The sequence below is a fragment of the Falco naumanni genome, chromosome Z (genome assembly GCF_017639655.2).
Source record: "Falco naumanni isolate bFalNau1 chromosome Z, bFalNau1.pat, whole genome shotgun sequence".
Taxonomy (NCBI): Eukaryota; Metazoa; Chordata; class Aves; order Falconiformes; family Falconidae; genus Falco; species Falco naumanni.
The window spans coordinates 33,773,071-33,792,429 of NC_054080.1; the positions used below are offsets into that span (position 1 = coordinate 33,773,071).

General features: G+C 38.9%; 1 protein-coding gene across 5 annotated transcripts in view; it reads left to right on the top strand.

The window, feature by feature from the left end:
• Positions 1-19,293, top strand: part of FSD1L (fibronectin type III and SPRY domain containing 1 like) — a 34,580-nt gene extending 15,287 nt beyond the window's left edge. For 2 of the 5 annotated variants that reach the window (XM_040578922.1, XM_040578924.1), the window contains 7 exons: positions 2,946-3,155; positions 3,463-3,561; positions 5,323-5,449; positions 11,999-12,096; positions 12,547-12,798; positions 13,118-13,206; positions 15,142-19,293. In XM_040578922.1, coding sequence (XP_040434856.1) covers positions 2,946-3,155; positions 3,463-3,561; positions 5,323-5,449; positions 11,999-12,096; positions 12,547-12,798; positions 13,118-13,206; positions 15,142-15,261 — 995 coding nt within the window. In that variant the 3' untranslated portion in view covers positions 15,262-19,293. The remainder of the gene's footprint in view (positions 1-2,945; positions 3,156-3,462; positions 3,562-5,322; positions 5,450-11,998; positions 12,097-12,546; positions 12,799-13,117; positions 13,207-15,141) is intronic. The other 3 variants (XM_040578923.1, XM_040578925.1, XM_040578926.1) reach the window with 3 other exon arrangements.
• The last annotated feature ends 66 nt before the right edge of the window (positions 19,294-19,359 follow it).

Here is a 19,359-nt window from a genome sequence, read left to right on the forward strand (position 1 = left end):
GGCAGTGGTATTACTATAATACAAAATGTGTATTGATGCATCGGTTTGAAAGTAAACTTAGATGCTGTGTACCACTGTGTATCTTTGACGTCTTTTTATTCATACTGCTTTTCTATTTGCCCTTGACTGACACAAAGAATATATTGATAATAATACTGCTGGCAGGGATGTTAATTGTTTCATCTCTAGATCACTAACTCAAATCTGTTAAGGGCTTGGCAGCATCAGTTTATTTTTCTGCCAGTTTATCTTGTATGCTGCAGATACAGTGTGTGATAGCAGGTGTAGTAAATTGCCAGCATTATTCCTTGTGGTAGCTAGCAGTGTCCAGGCAGAAATTCACCACTGTGGGTGGCAATCATTGCTCTGTATTTCATAGATAAGGGAGCGAGGTAGGTAAAGTGATCACAGTGGAGAACAGGAATGGGAGCGTAAAGATGTAGGAGCAAGCATGAACAAAGCCTTGTACCTAGATGAAGATATTTAGTATGACTTTTATTATGTGTGCATTTTCCTTATCAAGTATATAGGAATTTAAATTGTTTGAGCCTTTGATTTGTAAACAGGAATATTAACTGTCTGGACATTAATCTGGCTTTCTTTTGCTGTGGTGCCAAACTAATCAAATTACTCTGACACGAAATACTGATAGCTCAAACTGTTGCAGGCAAAATTGCACTGGGCACTGATAGACCTTCATACGTCAGGAAACACTAATGTCTTGCTGTGGGAAGTTGAAAATGGGTTTGGTGTCATGGTAATGCAGTCATTTGAACACTGCTTGCCAGAATTATGCTGAAGACTTGGTCCCTCCAAACACAGGGAATAGTCTTTACCTGGTATGTTATACCATGTCAAGAAAAATTGGAGTAGGTAGCTAATCTTACAGGTATATGTTCTGAAATAGTTGGCCTCATCTTAATTTTTCTGTTGCCAAAGAAGTGATCTTACTGATCCTATTCTCAAATTATAGTTGGATGACTTTGAAATTTGATGGCAAATGCACACGATTAACACTTGAGAACGTGGTTTAAACCTGGCAACCAAGCACCACACAGCCTCTTGCTCACTCCCCTGCCGTGTAGCAGGATGGGGAAGAGAGTCAGAAGGCTAAAAGTGAGAAAACTTGTGAGTTGAGATAGAGTTTAATAGGTAAAGCAAAAGCTGTGTGAGTGAATTAATTTGCTGCTTCCCAGTAGCAGGCAAATGTTTAGCCATCTCCAGGAAAGCAGGGCTTCATCATCTGTAACAGTTACTTGGGAAGACAAAATGCCAAACATCTTTCCCTTCTTCTTTCTCCAGCTTTTATTGTTAAACATGACACCATATGGTATAGAATATCCCTTTGGTCAGTTGGGGTCAGCTGTCCTGGCAGTGTCCCCTCCCAGCTTCTTGTGCACCCCCAGCCTACTCACAATGGTGGTATGAGAAGCAGAAAAGGGCTAGATGCCTCTTAGCAATAACTAAACCCCCTGTGTTATCAAAACTGTTTTCATCATCATCAATCCAAAGCATAGCACCATAAAATCCTGTATGAAGAAATATAACTCTGTCCCAGCCAAAGCCAGTATAGACCTGAATGCTTTTGCTTCCAATCTCTTCTGCGCTGCTTATTTGTTCTCAAGCATTTTAGACTTATACTACCAGTTTCAGTGTGATTCCTGCTTAGCTTAAACTGCGGGGATGTGAGGGGTGAAAGGGAGTGTTTCAGTAGTGTTATATGCAAATGCTTGAACAGCTCATACATGAAGGGAAGGTGTAAAGCGGTATGCATGAAGCAAACTAGGCCTTCTGTTTCTGCGGGACCTGCTAGAGCGAGGAGGTGTTTGCATCTAGATGGTAGAATGACACATCTCGAAATGACTCAACCATAATTAATGTGATGCAGATTGTCATCAGTCATTGTGGAGGGGAATCAAAGCTAACAATCTCTTAAAAAGTTTCAACAGCAGTGAGGCAATCTATATGTAATTAGAACTTGGTCACAGGGGCATTACACAGTTAAGGGTTTGAATATTATGGAAAGGGATGATTTTTGACAATCTGCAGGTCTACCAGTAGGATGCATTGTTATTATACTTTTGATGTTCCCGCATGATTGACTTGCGAGCCACTTTTATGTCTACTTCAAGCTTTTGTGAGAGAGAAACATTCATGTACAAGGAAAAAACTTCTGCAGATCATTCCTCCAAAACCTGCAAACAATAAAGCATCTTTTTCACAGCCTCCAGCAAAACTCTGCTTTGAAAGTAATTTGGATGCTACAAAGAATATGTAGATGCCTGCCTTAGAAAAACATTTTCCAGTGACTTAAGTGCTCTTTGATTTCATGGAAGTAGACTTCTATTTCTATAAACATTTTATTTCCGTCTTTTCTCTAGTGAATCTTAGGAATTCTTTCCACTTGTTTCAAGACAGGATGAAAAGGAAAGAAGGCTAGTGAACTGCTGCTGACTGGCTAGTGGAAACTATCATGCTGTTAGTTGTCTGTAATAATGAATGTAAACTGAAGTGATACTGTTGAGGGCTGCAGGTACTTACCTTTCAAAGACTCGGAAATAAAAGTTTACTTCTTAATGTCCTTTGTTTAGTGTTTTAGAACTAGTTTAGAACTTAGTTTAGAACTCTAAATGTAGGTTCATAATTGTAAGTCCACTCCACTCTAGCATGTCCTTTGTACTGCTTCCAGAAGGGGATCGCCCAACTTAGTGGCAAAACAGTCATCTGGAAAACATGATGGAAATGTTCGCTCTAGAGCTAATGCATATTTCTCGTTTTGTGAAATGTTATTCTATCATGCTTTGCTAATGGAATAGATCCTCTAAAAGGAATGAGTGTTACTCAGTCGCCAAGGGCAACTTCTGAACTCTGTAAATCCAAGGAGAACAAATTAATATTCAGTCCATTCTCTTCTCCGTACTGATCTGTGTATTTGTCTTCTGCAGTACCCAAAGCTCCAGAGATAGATCTAGCAGCATGTTTGGTTGCTGATAACTGCATAACAGTGTCATGGAGAATGCCTGAAGAGGACAGCAGAATTGATCATTTTTTACTGGAGTATAGGAAAACCAACTGCAGTGGGTTTCCTCGAGCAAAAGATGGACAGTGTTGGGAAGCAATAAACTACATTAAAGCTACTGAATATACGTTATCAGGTAAAGGTGTCTTACTCTTCAAAACCAAGAATAGTGGTATAATTCTTTATGCTTGGAAATTTTGCAAAAGACCTGTTTTACTGTATGTAATGAAGCTTCCATTGTTTCACATTAGTCTTGAGTGCTTTGTACAATTATGGCTCTGCATTTTGTTTTGGCTGAGGTTTTGTAAAAAATGTGCCAAATGAAGTTCATACTGATACTTAAACTTGTTTTTTGCAGATTGAGATAAATGGAAGACAGCTACAGTCTTGTAATAATTGTCAATAATGAATATCTATCAAGTTTATAAATATTCACTTTTTAGGTCTGAAATTTGATACAAAATACATGAATTTTAGAGTACAAGCTTGCAACAAAGCTGTGGCAGGGGAATACTCTGATCCTGTGACTCTGGAAACCAAAGGTAAAATTTCAAAGACTCTAACCTTAGATGTAGTGAAAACCCTGCACTTACTGTTCTGCTTTCATACATGAACTTGTATGTTAAGTCTGCTTCTGCATGAGCACTGCTGACACATGTCCTAAGTAAAAAGGAAAACAAGTATTTCTGTATAGGATTACAAAACTCATTGACATAAAGCTGGTCTTTTAGTATTCCCTACCTCATTTTTAGTGCTTGATGTGACTTTCTGCAACAGTTTGAGATTGGTTGTTTTGAACTGTGGATTGATAGTACTATGTGAAGCTACATCATATGAACATACAGCAAGAGAAGATGAATGTTGTGGCTGAGCATCAGTAGGACTCTTGGGGCATCTAAACAGTTGGTGTAGTTGGCTGGTTATTGGTACTTAGTATATGACAGGTGACAGCTTTCTGTAAATAAAAGTTGCTGAAAAGAACTTCCTGACCTTGTAGCTGTATATGCTAATCACTGTCAATATTAAAAAAAAAAAAACACAAACAACTAGGCAGCTCTAGATTGCTAGAGTTAAGGCACTGTGTTAGAAATCAGTTTGTCTGAGGATGGTGGCTTCCTAACATTGTTTTGTAAACTAACTGGAAAAACATTTCTTGGAAATTGTTTTGTGACAGAACACAAAATGGGATCTTAACTATTATGGTGGAGAATAATGATCCTGAGGCTTTAGTTATAGCCAAGTCTGTAGTGTAAAGGGCAAGATGACTGATATGAACTGGATAATTAAAATATAAATTCTCTTACTTGTGAATTCTGTTGCTTCATAATGACAAAGCTATATGCAATTTGAATGAGCTGATGGGCATTCAGGTAACTTTTTTAAAATTATTTTAATACTCCTAAGCAACATTCATTGTCAGATATATAGTATCCATTTAACAGCCACTTACATTCCTTATTCCAGTACCAGAAAAATAATTCTGATTTTGATTTTTTGGGTAGTTGTGAGGCTTCCCATATTATTTTTGTTACTTCTATGTGAACATTTAGTGCACTTTAATAACAAGCCCACAGAAGCTCAGTATTTTCATCCATGTGCTTACCTTACTGGTTTTTAGACTTGAGTTCTGCTGAGTTCTAAGCTCTTAAAATCTCAAGTATACTTTCTTTCAGATTTGGACTATGATATCTGATGGTATTAGGACATTTAAGGTATAGTCAGTAGATAAACTTCTTAGGGAACTTGGCATGTTGTATTAATTTTGTTTTCTTGGATGAAAGACTTGGCTGCAACAAATACCAAGTCTCTTCTAGTTGCATGCATCTACTGTTCCTGTATCTGCAGTTGACTTTGCAGTTCAACTCTGCCTCTATGAGCTACCCTGTCAGTTTAGTATTTTCCAAGTCAGCAGTCCTTATGAATCATGAACACCTTGTTGGCAACTTAGTGCTGTGAAGTGTGAAAAATAAACATATCTTTTTAAAATCATTCATGATTTTAAGAATCTAGGGAGTAAGCTATAACTAACAGAAAGTGCTAGCTGAATTTCATTGCTGATATTGCAGCATTATAGAGATGAAGAAATTTACTTTGATGTAATCTATGCACTGAAGGTAATAGTTGGCTTTATGTAAAGGGCTCCTTACCCTGATTACCAGCATTAGACTAAAAAGCTGATGTTTCTGTTAAGTCAAACAGTGCTCTGCTACAATTTTACTTCTGCTTCTATAATTTTCTATGAATAGCCACTGTTGGGATAGAGCATTATACCATTTCACTGTTTTGCATTTTGTCTTGGCCAGCGTTTGTGTTCGGTTTGGACAGTACTTCATGTCACCTGAACTTGAAAGTTGGAGATACCTATGTTGAATGGGTTACTACTGGAGGCAAAGGCCAAGAAAAAATAAAAGGGAAGGAAAATAAAAGCACGTAAGAACTGTTTTTTTAAATGCTTAAGTTGTCTGACATGTCTCATCTGGCAATTAAGGGATGAGGGTAGGGGGACAATTAAAGCATTGAGGATAGTGGGACACCAAAGGAATTTTCATTCATAAATGTTGTTCTGGAAGAAATTTTGTTTTTTTATTTTATTTTCCTTCCCCTGTCACACAGATGTGGAGGTTGTTTATGGAAGCTATTAGAAAAGTTTTAATCATTAAATAGGATTCAATTAATTTAAAATAATTTGTTAGTTGAGTACTTTGAATGATACACTAACTTGTAGGCGTAGTGGGTTGACCTTGGCTGGCCACCTGGTGTCCACCAAGCTGCTCTGTGGTTTCCACTTCTCAACTTGACAGTGGGAGAAACAATGACAAAAGGTTTGCGCATTGAGATAAAGATGAGGAGATCACTCTGTAGTTACTGTCACAGGCAAAACAGACTTGATTTGGGGAAATCTGAATTTATTGCCAATCAAAATTCAGAGTATGATCATGAGAAATAAGAACAAATCTTAAAATACACTCTCTGCACTGCTCCCTTCTTCCAGGATCCACTTCAGTCCCAACTTCTCTACCTCCTCCCCTCAAGCAGTGGACAGGGTTGGAGGATGAGGATTTCGGTGAATACATGTGTTGTCTCTGCTGATTCTTCTTCCTCATGCTCTTTGCCTGCTCCACTGTGGAGTCCCACCCAAGGGAGACAGTCCTTCACTAACTGCTCTGACGTGGGCCTCTCCCACAGACTACAGTCCTTCATAAACTGTTCCAGCCTGTGTCCTTTTCATAGGGTGTAGTCCTTTAGGAACAGTCTGCTCTAGTTTGGGTCCCACACAGGGCCGCAGATCCTGCCAGCAAACCTGCTCCGGTGTGGGCTCTTCGTGGGCTGCACCTTCCTTCAGGGCACATCCACCTGCTTTGGTGTGGGGTCCTCCATGGACTGCAGGGTGGCTGTATCCTCATTCCTCTCTTCTATATGCTCTTTTGCGGCAGCTTTTACCCTTTAAATAAGTTGTCACAGAGGCACTACCGCTATCACTGACTGGTTCAGTTTTGTTTGGTGATGGGTCTGTCTTGGAGCCAGCTGTCACTGTCTCCTTCTCACACAGGGCGGCTTCTGGCATATTCTCACAGAAGTCACCGTTGCAGCCCTGCTGCTACCAAAACCTTGCCATGTAAACTCAATACAGTAGGTGAGGTAAATGTCAGCAGACAACTGATGTAATTCTGTTTAGTAGTGTCCCAGGTTAGTACTGGTGAATAGACAGCTTTTCTGCTATAAAAAAATACAGAAAGCTACCTGCCTTGTCCTTTTTGAAAAGCTAAGGTTAGATAAATTCAGCCACCACCTATAGTACCAATTTTATCTTATAACACTCACTGGTGAGGAAAAGTTACCAATAAAACAAACCACGTAGCAAAAAATAATGGAACATAACTCGTAAAAGAAGTAGCAGCCCTGAACACATTTGCTAGCCATTTTCCTCTAAGTACTTAAGTAACTTAACAGAATCCTTGGTAGGTTGTTGAGTGTTAGGCCATTTAAATGTGTGCTGTTCAGAATCGCTGAGTAAATATGCTTGGAAGAACGTCACTGTATCAGTCTATTCTGACTGGGCCTGAATATATCCAAGGATGAAGAGTGTGTTAACTTGCAGGGCCTCTCTTCCAGTCCACCCGCACAGGAGGGGAGGAATATCCTGATACCCAACTAGAATTTCCTGTGGTGCAATGAGTGCCGGGTGCCTCTCGGCTACTTATGTGTACCCCTCTGCGAAAAGCCTGACTTGATCTTCTCTGTACTGTCCTGTTGCACTGTTAAAGACAGCAGTTGGCTCTTGTCTTCCTGAGGCTGTGCGAACCCAATTGCCTTCCTGTACCCCACTCCCTTAATTGAGTTGTTGGCCCTCCACTGGACTTGCCTCTAGTATGTCAGAGTATAGTCCTGAGGAGCCCAGGCTGGGACACAGGGCTTCAGGGTCAGTCTGACAAGTGCCAAATCAAGAGGAATGGTTACTTGCTTTGGCCTCCTGGTTGCTGTCTTGCTGCTACAGCCCAGGATGGGGTCGGTCACCTCTGCTGTGAAGGCACAGTGCAGTGGATTGTCCACCTGTTGTTGGCTCCTGTTGTCCACCAACACTCACGGCTGCTTTTCTGCAGAATTGCTCTTCCCTCAGTTGTCCCCCAGCCTGTCCTATCGTGTGGGGTTCCCTCATCTGGAGAACGCTATCCATAACTGTGACCCTGGTGCTCATCTGGTTCTGTGTACAGCTTATGGCCAACTACCCAGTCTATATCTTACCTCTTGAGGTTTGGGGGTACTGGGTTAAAAGCCTTGCTAATGTCAAGGTGTGAACAGTGTTCAGTGCTCTTGCCTTGTCTGCAGAACTGGTTGCTTCTTCCTCAAAGACAATTAATTCACTTTCAACGTGCACATTTTGGTATAAAGAGCAGTGCTTGAGATAATTTATGAACAAATACCTTCCATATAGGCATATATTGCCAGAAGCATGGTAGAGTAAGTTTTAATGGCAGTTTAAAAATTGGGATAACTTACTGTAGTAATAGAACGGTTGTTTAATGACTACTTATTTCTGTCAACAGTGGCCAGAAGGTGATAATATACCTCTTATTCCTGGGATCTAGCACCTAGTTTTGTTGGGAGTTTATGCTACTTTCCTTTGCTTGATGTACTGAGAAATAAATCTAATAGCCTTTATCAGTAACAGCGCACATGTGCTTTTAAAAAATATTTTGAAGGTTAACCTGGATTCACAGTTGTGCACGTATTTTCCAGTGACTGGAAAAGAGTCTTCCTGGAAGGATGTGTCCTAGTGAGAGACCTGATTTACAATGGTTGGAAGAACATTAAAACATTCTAGTGTTGATAGAAAGATCCCTGTTATTTACAGACATATTTATGCTTACTTAGCCTTCTGGCACATGATGATGTGCTAATTTTTTCTACAAATATAGTAAAGAGTACCTTTCTGAGAAATTTAAAATTTTTCTAGTTCTTATTTTTTCAATGTGAAAACCTTTTTGCCTCTGAACTTGTGCTGTAAGCTAGACATCAGATGAAAACAAATAGTTGTTTTTACACTTTCAAAGAGAATGAAGTTAGCCTGATGGCATGTGTAAAAAGCTTCACGGCAATTCTACTTGCAGAACCAATCGTCCAAATGAAAGCATCTCTCTTTTTGATACATAAAGGCAGCTAAAATATTCTGCTATTCTTTGTGCAGTTGTGTTAGTGTAAATTTTTTCATTATTTTTCTAACAAAACTCCTGTTTGAGAAATTACTTCTCCTATTTTGCGCTCTTGCTCTTTGTCACTGATTTAGAAGTTGTGGGACCAAAACAAATGCCCAGGTTCCTAACTTCTTGTAGGTTTTATTCTTCTGTATTCATCTATCAGATGGATATGTATTTGGTTTGAGATTAGCAGTAAAGAAAAGTTTTTGTAGGCAAAAACAAGCTCTTGAAGCTGTGCAGTGTTGCTAGTTCTACTACAGAAAACATATTAACTTCTGCTAAACTAAGTTTTAAAAATCTCTTGGAGATAACCGCTAACTCTGGGAGTCTTAACCTTGGTCTCCTTTTGTAGTTGTAAGAACTGGTGAAACTCTTTACTGGCCTTTGCTTTAGTAGAACATGGTCACATGTTCAGCTTAGCATCTCAGGCTAACCTTTTCTAGCAGGAGATTTAGATGAGCTTGGATTCTTTCTTGCAGAGAGGGCTTTTGTTCCCTTTTGAGTATCTGTGCAATGGTGTCTGTATTAGAGGGAAGATTTGAAGCTAGCTCCATAGTTGGTGGGAAATGTTGCCTTATTGTTTTAAAAATGAAATGTGCAGCTTTCAGGGGTTGGAAAGAATATGATGACAATGAAATGCTAAATGATCTGTAAAATATTTGTTAAACTAGAAAAAAACCCTATGGATAACTTCTGATATCCATCCATGGATAACTTCTGATATCCCTCCTCAACCATTCCAAAACAGAATACATACTGCTTGGAATATGTTCCATTTGCTGAAATGGACAAGAAAACTGAGACTAACTTAAGTGCTGTAGGCAACAATCCTAACCATAAGACCAGAATATCTGTCACTGAATATTGGAAAAACTGCATCAGTTATATACTAACTAATAAAGAACATGCTGTGTTGGAAAATGGGCGCCAAACTGACTTTCTGCTATAAATTTTTCTGACTTTCCCTATTGGAAAGGAGATTTAAGTACTTGGAGAAAAAAAAAACAAACCAAAACCAACAACTATTTTTTTAAACTTATGCCAAATACCTAATGTCATTGAACTGTTAAAGGCTGTTAGATTTTGAATAGACAAAGCACATGCAACGGCCATTTACAGAAGACTTGAATAAAATAAATGATATTGAGGACCTTTTAATGTCTTCCTAACTTTGAGAAAATAGTAGCAAAGCACCTGCATCTATCTTATGGTGGTGCTCTAAATGGCCATATTGCTTTTTGCATAACTCATTTATACTGAGTTGAGCAGTAATAGTAAAATAGTAAATAGAAAAAATTGAGCAGCTTTTGTTGGAAGTGTGAGTGAATGATCTTTGCACTTGAAGCAGGATGGAATCTGCCGAGAGTGATGATTCCCCCTGAAATTATGCTTTAATTCTTGGCTATGCTTTTCTCTTTTTCCATGCTATCACTTGCTACCTTTTTCTTTGGTAAGTAAACTAGAGCTTCCTTCATGTTAACAAGATTCAAAAGCATATGATGTGATGCACCTGCATAATATGTTTGCACCCTTCATGTAACTCTTGCAAGCAATTTAGAAGTTTAGCTGTTTTCTGATCAGTACTGGCAAATTTATATGATAAGTGGTGATGCTAAAGTAGACAGCCTTTTCATCAGTGATTTCTTTTAGACTTCTGTAACTGGAATAAATCAAACTTAGTCATGAAGGTGAACCAGAGATTCTATTATACTTATGTATGAGAGCTTAATATCCCACTCATATTTTGATTCCCCTGTGACTTTATTTTAATGAAGGTATGAGGCAAAAGGGCCATTTTCTAACCCTTTATGAAATGGTATTAGAGAACAATTACAGAAAACTTGAATTTAGTGTTGAAGGAATCTGAAAGGAAACAAGCTAAACTTCACTATATTAGTGGGCATTTAAGTGACAGCTTTAACAAATTGTAGCTGAGGGAAAGGTTGGAGAGAACTTGTGTGTGTGATAACTCTTCTAAGGTTAATGTATGATATACTACAGAGGATGAGGATTTGGAAATGACTTCATGTGTGTATTTCAGAGACTTATATACTTAAAATTTTTTCCCAATTAAATTAAACTCTAAACTGCATAGGTATTTTTGAGAAGTTAAATTTTTTTGCTACCGATCACCTTTAAAGTAACAACCAGACATGATTCCTGGCTACTGAGTTTTAATATTCATTGCAATATGCAAATAGCTTTCATTTTATGTAAAGCTTAGATTGCTAGGAATACTTTTTGGGGGCACAACTACAGTAAAATGTTTGAAAACCTCATGAGGTTAACATTATTCTTTTATGTAACTTATTACTCATTAGAATATTCTCTAGGGCAAAGTGTGGTTTTGTTTATTTTGCTATTGTGTCCTGAGAATGCTTTTGAAAAGAATGATTAGAAAATCTAAGTCTTTATTGGGATTAGGCTTTTAAATGTTATAATGACTCTTGAGGAGTTGCTGTGTGCTTCTTAGCAGAATGTGTTCTGACACAATTTTCTGTAGTCTTTGATAGACTTAATCACAATCTTCATCCTTCAGTATACTTTTGGTGTTTGATTTGTTGGTGGCTTTTTTTTTAGGAGAGCGATGCAGTAAACCCTGGAAGTCTCACTTTATCTTTTTTTTAATATAAATTTTTTTTAGAGTTGACTCTCTTGGCTTTTATATAATCTTCAGTGTGTATTTTCTAACGCAGTTATCACAGTTTTACTCCTTTCATTCTTCATAGAGTTAGACGTTTTCCTGGCATTTCAGTCATTGCTTATACAAGCCATACATGTGCTGAAAAACCTACATTTAATACAACTGATGTTATTTTCCCATTCGCTGTTACTAATAGTGAAAACTAGGCATTTTGGCATTGAGCATCAACAGTATATTCATACTTAACAGATCAGCTACAACAATCAGATAAGACTCACTAGAAATCTTATGAGGAAAACCAGAAACATGAATTCTCTGAGGTTCTGCATAGTACAGGCGAAACAATGTTTCATACAGGCATTCATTCAAATGCATCTGCAACACATCTGCTTTTTTGTCCTGTTTCCTTTCTCAAGTGCCTCTGAAATTGTTTGTTACAATGCCATGTATCTTTCCTTGCTGTCTGCTCTTGCAGTTCTTGTGCATGCATACTGATAGAGGTGTTAAGTGGCTGAACTAATGTGTCATTTCAATAGCTTATGTAGTATGTTTATTGCTCCCTGATTGACTTGGGAAAAGTTGTCTGTGTGTGCATTTCTGTAATTGCATCCAAATCTTGAACGGTTAATGTCTTCTTAGAAGTGGCCCACAGTCTCCAAAGAGGATATCTTTTAGCAGATCCTCGGTGAGGAGGAGCAGCAGAGATCGTTTTGCTGGTGAATCATACACCGTGTTAGGTAAGGTGAACTTTTAAATATTGTTAGAGGTGTAATGCTGTGGGAGAACAGATTAGGTAGGAATTAGAGGGGAAATCTGTGATTGTTCAAGGCTGTGTACTTGATGCTGTCTTGCGTAGAAGGAGTTTTTCCTATATAACACCACAATTTCATGATACAGTATGTGTCTTCAAGTCTGTTGAAGCTCTTCTATTATAAAGCTCTTTGGTGACTAACATTCACTGCTGTTAAACGTATCTTGTCTCAGTAAGTGTAAGTAAAAGCTGTTTTGTTATTCTATTTTAAATTTTTATTCTGTTTTCTTGTACATGAATTTTTTTGTTCCTTGTAATTCAGGTTTTTTTATTTTTAAGCCCTCATCTTAAAATAAAAAGAGAAGTGCCTATAAGGAAGCAAGCATTGGAAGGTATGCTTAATTGTAGCAACTAAATGTTGGGGTTTTTTTGGTAGGAGACACTGCTATTGAAAGTGGACAGCATTACTGGGAGGTGAGAGCCCAGAAGGAATGCAAATCCTACAGTGTGGGAGTAACATATAGAAACCTGGGGAAATTTGAGCAACTGGGGAAGACTAATTCAAGCTGGTGCATCCATATCAACAACTGGCTGCAAACCACATTTTCAGCAAAACATAATAATAAAACCAAGACTCTAGATATGCCTGTTCCAGACAGAATAGGAGTGTACTGCGACTTTGATGGAGGTAAATTACAATCTTAAGATACTAGCTAAAAACTTACCCATGTCAAATTGAATCAGGACAAGGCTAAAGTAGCACATTACTTCCAGATTGATACAGTCTCTTAATGAAAATAAGGCCCAGAGCTGTTTGTGTAATAATGCTTGTAATGTCAAATGATCTGGGTTCATCTGTGTGGCAGAGCTACTGAGTATTTTTCAGTCATGTGGACTGTATTTATTGTGTTCTGGAAACCTTTCTCTGGAAAAAAATCAATTTTACCAAAACTTACACACTGATAGCATTTAAACATGTATTTCAACTCGTTTTCTGTCTCTTTTAGGTCAGCTCACATTTTACGATGGAAACTCAAAGAAGCTCTTATACACCTTTAGAACAAAGTTTACTCAACAATTATTACCAGGCTTCATGGTCAGTATCTATAAAATTTTGTTCAGTTTCTAGCACAGAATTCATTTTACTAAAGACTTAATTGGTTTTTAAAGGAAGAAACTGGGAGCGCTGTTTTTGGCTGACTAATAATTTTAAACAATTTTTAACTGTTTCTTTTTGATTTCCTGTGGTACTTAGAGCAGCACTCCAATGGGAGAACTCTGTTATCTGGATGTCTCTGCTATGTAAATAAGTCATCATCACATTTTTGTAGGGTAAATTAATAGCACATTCAAGTAGCTGATGAGCCTGCTGCAGTAATTGGTTTGAACTGATGCAAATAAGAGTCCAAGACGCTGCAGGCTGTCCGAGTAGCTATCATGAGACGGAACAACAGCAGATGCTTCTCTCTGAGATACAAGACTCTAGCTTTCAAATCTTTAAAAGCTCTGTGGGATTTGTCTTGCCAGCCATTTCACTAGCCTATGTGACTTTTTTGTGGTTCTAAGCTAATCAGTGAAAACTTGTTGCAATTCTAAAGATTCAAACCTTGCAAAAAAATGTACAGGAAAATTACTAGTTACTGTGTATTGGTTTTCCTTTGATGATTTAAGTAACTAACTAAATTTGCAGGCTTCAGCTGTGTTAAAAGATGCCATCAGGTGCATTATACTTTGGAAGCAGCGTACAGGTCTAGGAAAACTGTGGAATCTTGAGGAGGCTAGCAACTCAGCTGCCTAGATTCTGATCTCTAGTCTCGTGTAATGTAGCCCATAGAAACATAGCATAGTAATTTTAAAGTGTGATTAGACCAAAATAAAGTTACTGTTCTTTTGGGCATGGAGCAGGAACAGAAAAGTAACTCGCCTGGGCAGCCTTACATCTAGCACTTGCAAACACCTGATTTTTCACTTTCATCAGACAGAATTGCCTGCACAATTTCTACTGTTGGCTAGAGGTACTGACAACAGGAGTCCAAGAATTTTAATAGCTGTTTATTTGGAGGTGACTAAGCAAGTTGCCTTACTGATCCTTTTCAACATACGGGGAACAGAATGGCTTCGGAACTGCTGGGATACCTGTGTTAGTCATACCTCTAGCATTGCTAAGGCTGACTGACAGGTCAGTTCCTAGGGCATCCAAGGAAACACTTGCTTACCCATGGTTTGGCCTATTAGCTTGCATCTCATACAGTCTCTAGAGCAGGGGTCCTCAAGCTACGGCCCCCCAGGGTCCTCAATCCGGCCCCTGCTATTTACTATTTACAGACCCCCCCTGCTCCCCCCCCGCCGGGGGTTGTGGGGGGGAAACCAAGCAGCCGCAGATGGCTGCCTGCCACTGCATCCGCGCCAGCCCCTGGTTAAAAAGTGTGAGGGCCCCTGGTCTAGTGCTTGGTGATAGCAGTCAGACCTTGGGTTAGTTGGAACACTTAAAAATTGCAAGCTACTTAATTACAGCTCTCAAATTTATTCATAAACAGGGATAAATGTTTTTTCAGGAACTTGGTTGTAAAATAGAGGTCACTGGTACCTGTGCCCTTAATGCTTCTCAAAACATAGGGTTTTTTTTGTATTATGTTTACATTGACATAATTCTGCCATGTTGTAACTAGAACTAAGCACTGCTTTCACACTGGAGTGTAGTGACAGTATTGCTTTTCATTGTCATAAAGTACTTGCTGCTAGTACATTGGTCTTCAAAGAAGTTTTCCTATTATGAGCAGTTCTTTTAGTGCTAGATCTTAGACTTGGTTATAAACTTAGTCATAAAGCATAGTATGTGAAGCATCTTATACTTTATGGTCTTCAAAACTAGCTTCTGGGTGATTAGAATGTTTTACAGAGTACTGTGACTAGAAAGCAAGAGGGAAGACGTGCAGCTGCAGGTTTTGTGTTAGTTCCATTGTGGGACAGGAGAAGAGATGTAGATAATTAATAATGTTCAGAATATTGATTATTTTTTTTTTCTCCTTAGATCTGGTGTGGTGGGCTTACGTTGAGTACTGGATTGCAGGTGCCAAGTGTGGTGAAAATGCACCAGAAAAGTGAAAATGAATTGAGTGGTTCAGCAACCAGTTTAAACAATATCGCCTAGTAATGTCTATTATTATATATTGCTGATTATTTTTTTTCCCCCTGTGTGGCTGTTACTGACAGAAGCTTGTCAGAATTGGATTAAACTGGATTTGCTACCTGCTGCTGTTTGGGGCTTAAAGTGTTAGGAACCTACTATGAATCCAGACACAAGTGTCAGACAGAAAACTGAACTGTTGCCTATTTGAAAAATAAGTGGAGAAATAAAAAGCTGTAACTACGTGCTTTTCTAATACTGTATTTAAACATTTTGTTATGGACATGAATATTACTTTTGTAATTAGTGTTTTTTTTCTGTGAAAAATTAAACATACAGGTTTTTTTTAGCTCTCCTAACATGAATTACTTGACTATAGGTTTTATTATTACTGGGCTTCCCATTAGAACCTGTGATATCAAACATGCATTTCAAAAGAGTGTTGATTTGCTACCCTAGCCTAGCAAAATATCACAGCAGTATGATTTCAAAAGAATATTACAAGAAATAAGAGCAGTCTGTGATATTTTTTTCTGATATACAATCATCCTGTTTCCCAGGAGTAGCTCATTTAAATATCGGATATTTAAAGTTTGGCTTCTGTTTATTACAGATTACAGAAAATGTAAAAACTTAAAGGTATTTAAAAGTGTTCTTATGTAATCAGGGAAGATGCATTACGGTAACCAGTCATTGAGCTGGGAATTATTTCAGTTAAGAGGTTCAGAACCAAAAATCCAGAGCTTTTTTAAAACTACAGCATGATACTGCTCTCTTAGCTCTTAATTGAGGGTCACCTCTTGGCTTTCTAGTTTTGTGGCATTATTCCAATTAGATTATGATAATCAGCAATTCACATTGCACCTGATGAAAAAATGACAAATTGGATCTTTGTCTGCCAGTAGCAAAGGTGCAGTGCAGCTGAGGCTGGGAACAAGGGTGTGAGAGCTTCAGTTTAAATGCATCTCCCCAGAGAAGATCATGGGGGATGGGCTATTGCCAAAACACCTTTCAGCTTTTTCTTAAGCCAGCTCCAAGGCTGGCTAAAACTTCTCAAACAGCTATGTCAGTATCAAAGCTGGCAGCAGAAGTGGCACTAAATTCCTGTTGATGGGGCAGTATCCTCTGAGCCCAGGCGCACATTTTTGCTACCTGTTCTGACTAGCCTAGTGAGGATTGCTGGAACTGTCTGGATAACCAGAGACATCAAAAAATTCCATGATTTTTTTATCCAGCAGAAATGTAGCTTATATGTGTAGTATCCCACCCTAACTTGCTAGCACATACCATACGTCATGTGTATGTGGCTATGAGACTGGCCTTCAGAGGACCATATCCTAAAGGCTCTCCTTATAGTCTCCCAGCATAATGCCTTCCCCTCTCTTAAGGGCAAGGGAAAAAGTGGAAAGTGAGCAAATGCTTTGCCAGCTAACATGATCTGCTTCTGGATATGCATGTACATGTTTTTGTTCACATATCAAGTGAAATGTTGAGCCTGGGTGTTCAATGATCTCAGCTCCTAGTTGGTAGCTTAGTAACAATAGTCATATGATTCATAATAGTGGGAGAGCTAAAAAAATAATCATGTTATATTCTTCGTGGAAAATTGCAACTTTTCAATGAGAATTGTGTGTGTATTATAGACTGTTAAAATCTGTTTTCTTCCCTCTAATCGAGTCCGGGAGCCTAGAAGTAATTTTCAGATATACACTTGAATCAGCTGTGTCCTAACTGAAGATTTTTTCCAAATACCATCTGAAAACTGTTTCAAATTCATGCTGATAGTCCATAGTGAATTGGCTTCTTTCTTACAGGGCTGAACTGTAAAAACATTTTAAATATTGATACTATCAATGGGGTCCTTTGTGTCTATCAAGATTTCTCAAGAAGAGAAATTCCGTGAAACAACTCATAATCTGATTATGATGTTCAGTGGAAAACTTAAATTTTTTTCTTAATACTTGCTCTAGAAAGTTATGTTTCTCTTGAGAAATCATGAAGTTGACAGGATGGTTGAGCCTTCATGTTAACTTTGTATCTGCAACTTGAGCATCTCTATTTGCTTTGTGAACAGATCAGCTGTGATTTTTTTTTTTTGCAGAGGAAAAGTGCAAAACAATTCCCAGTTTAACTGTACTTTCCTCTGCCAGTTTAGTGTTTTGGGTCTTGAAACAGAGATACTGGAAGGTGACATGATTCTTGAACAGTGTTTGAATGCTTCAAATGTTATCCACAGATGTTGTTATATTATCCTAATAGTCTGTGTAGTAATCTTAAATACTACTTCCTCAGTTCTTTACTTTTTACTTCAGTGAACACCTGACTGGGTGTGCTAGGTGCTCAGCTGCTATGAATTCAGTGGTATGTGAGCAAGTAAGACTTGTGTGGTTGAACCCTGGTGGTGGTTTGAGAGAGCAGGGTTAAGACAGATGCTCCTTATTTTGAGACTTGTTCTTCTAACGACTGTGGTAAACAGATACAGAAATAGGCTAGCAACCCTTCGCACTTGATGTTGGGTGTTCAGCTACAGTTCCTACTTCCCTTTTTGGCAAGAAAGGGAATATTTACAGTAAATTAATGTGTAGTGAGAGAAAACTATGAGTAACCTCTATTTCTACATAAAAGCAGTTGATTTTTTTTTTGTAAGATGTATAACCTGCAAGTTAAATTTGATATGCACAATGTAAAAACATAGTTTTTCTTTAACATTTAAAAGAAAGCTTAAATAATTTCTTACTGTGACTTGCAAGTTCTAGATTAACTCATGTCCTGGATGAAGTCAATGTGACCTTTTTTACCCTTAAAGAATGAATTTGTTATTTGATAGTTTGCACAGATGTCAAATTTTTGCTGCTAACAGCTAGTACAACTGTTTTTAGTAAATGGGGATATGAAGAATTGCCTTAAGCACTTTAGATTTCTTAGACTTTTTTCTTTCCTGAGCTAGTAGTTGTCCAGTACCAATTTATTGGTGATATTTTGTTGAAGTTGGTGCGCTGTTTGTACCTGCAGCAAGAAAGGGATGCGTGCAGCCTGTGAAGTTACTTTTTTCCTAGGCAAATCCACCTCAGGAATTGGAGAGGTTGTTCTTTGGCAATGGAATTAGACCTTTTGAAGGTCTATGGGTTTACCCGGAGTTAATGCAAAGTAGAATATCTGTAGTAATTTAATACTCCTTGAGCCTCTGTGTTCTGGAGTTGTTGCTGTTAGGTGGCTAGACAGGAGTTTTCTTCTGTATGACCAAAATAAGATTTATAATTTTTTTCTAAACAGTGATCGCTGGTAGTCATTCAGACTTCAGATAACTTCAGGATAACTTGTGAGGAATGGGAGGTTTCCCCTGAGTTAATACATCAGTAAATTGTAACTTTTGTTGTTTCTACAAAAAGCTGTATGAACTGCAACAAGGGATGTGAATTTTAGGAAGGATGACTTTAACACATCCAGGTGAGATAGGTGCTTCTCCAAACACCAAATACAGATGGCAGAGGGTGAAGGCTTATTTAGCCCTCCTCTAAGGACAAAAAAGTAGAGGCTACTGTACAAACCCTGTTTCCCTACCCCCTTGCGCCCTCCAACAAGAGTGCTGTTCCTGCTGTTTTGCATTAAGACCGGGGAATGGGAACTGGTTCCCTCAGGAAGAACATCTGACTTAGCACTGTTGTGGTTTCCTAACGATCACTGGTCCTGAACATCATGCATAATTTGACAGGCAACAGCGACGAGTTCTGTTGATTGTTGCCCCCGCCTCAGCCTCCCTGGAGCCGTCTGAAGGCCCTGCTGGAAGGGGAGGCCTGGCAGCGGTTTTCCGTCGCCATCCCTGCGTCCCGGCCGCACACGGTGAGCCTCCATCGCTCGCTGCCTTCCCGCAGTGGCCTGCGACACCTCCTGTGCAGCTGCGCGTCCCGGGGGCAGCCGCCGCGGGGCCCCCACCGCCACTGGCTGTACTCCGGCCTCCTCCGCCGGGTGCCATCCTTCGCCGCCGCGGAGCGTTCTGGTGTCTTTGACTGAGGTGTGATGCAAGCGTTTTGTATTAATAAAGAAATCTGAAATCTGAGTCTCCCTCGTTTTATTTTCCTCCGCGGTGGGGCTCGGTCCCCGGGCGTGGAGGTGCTGAGGGGG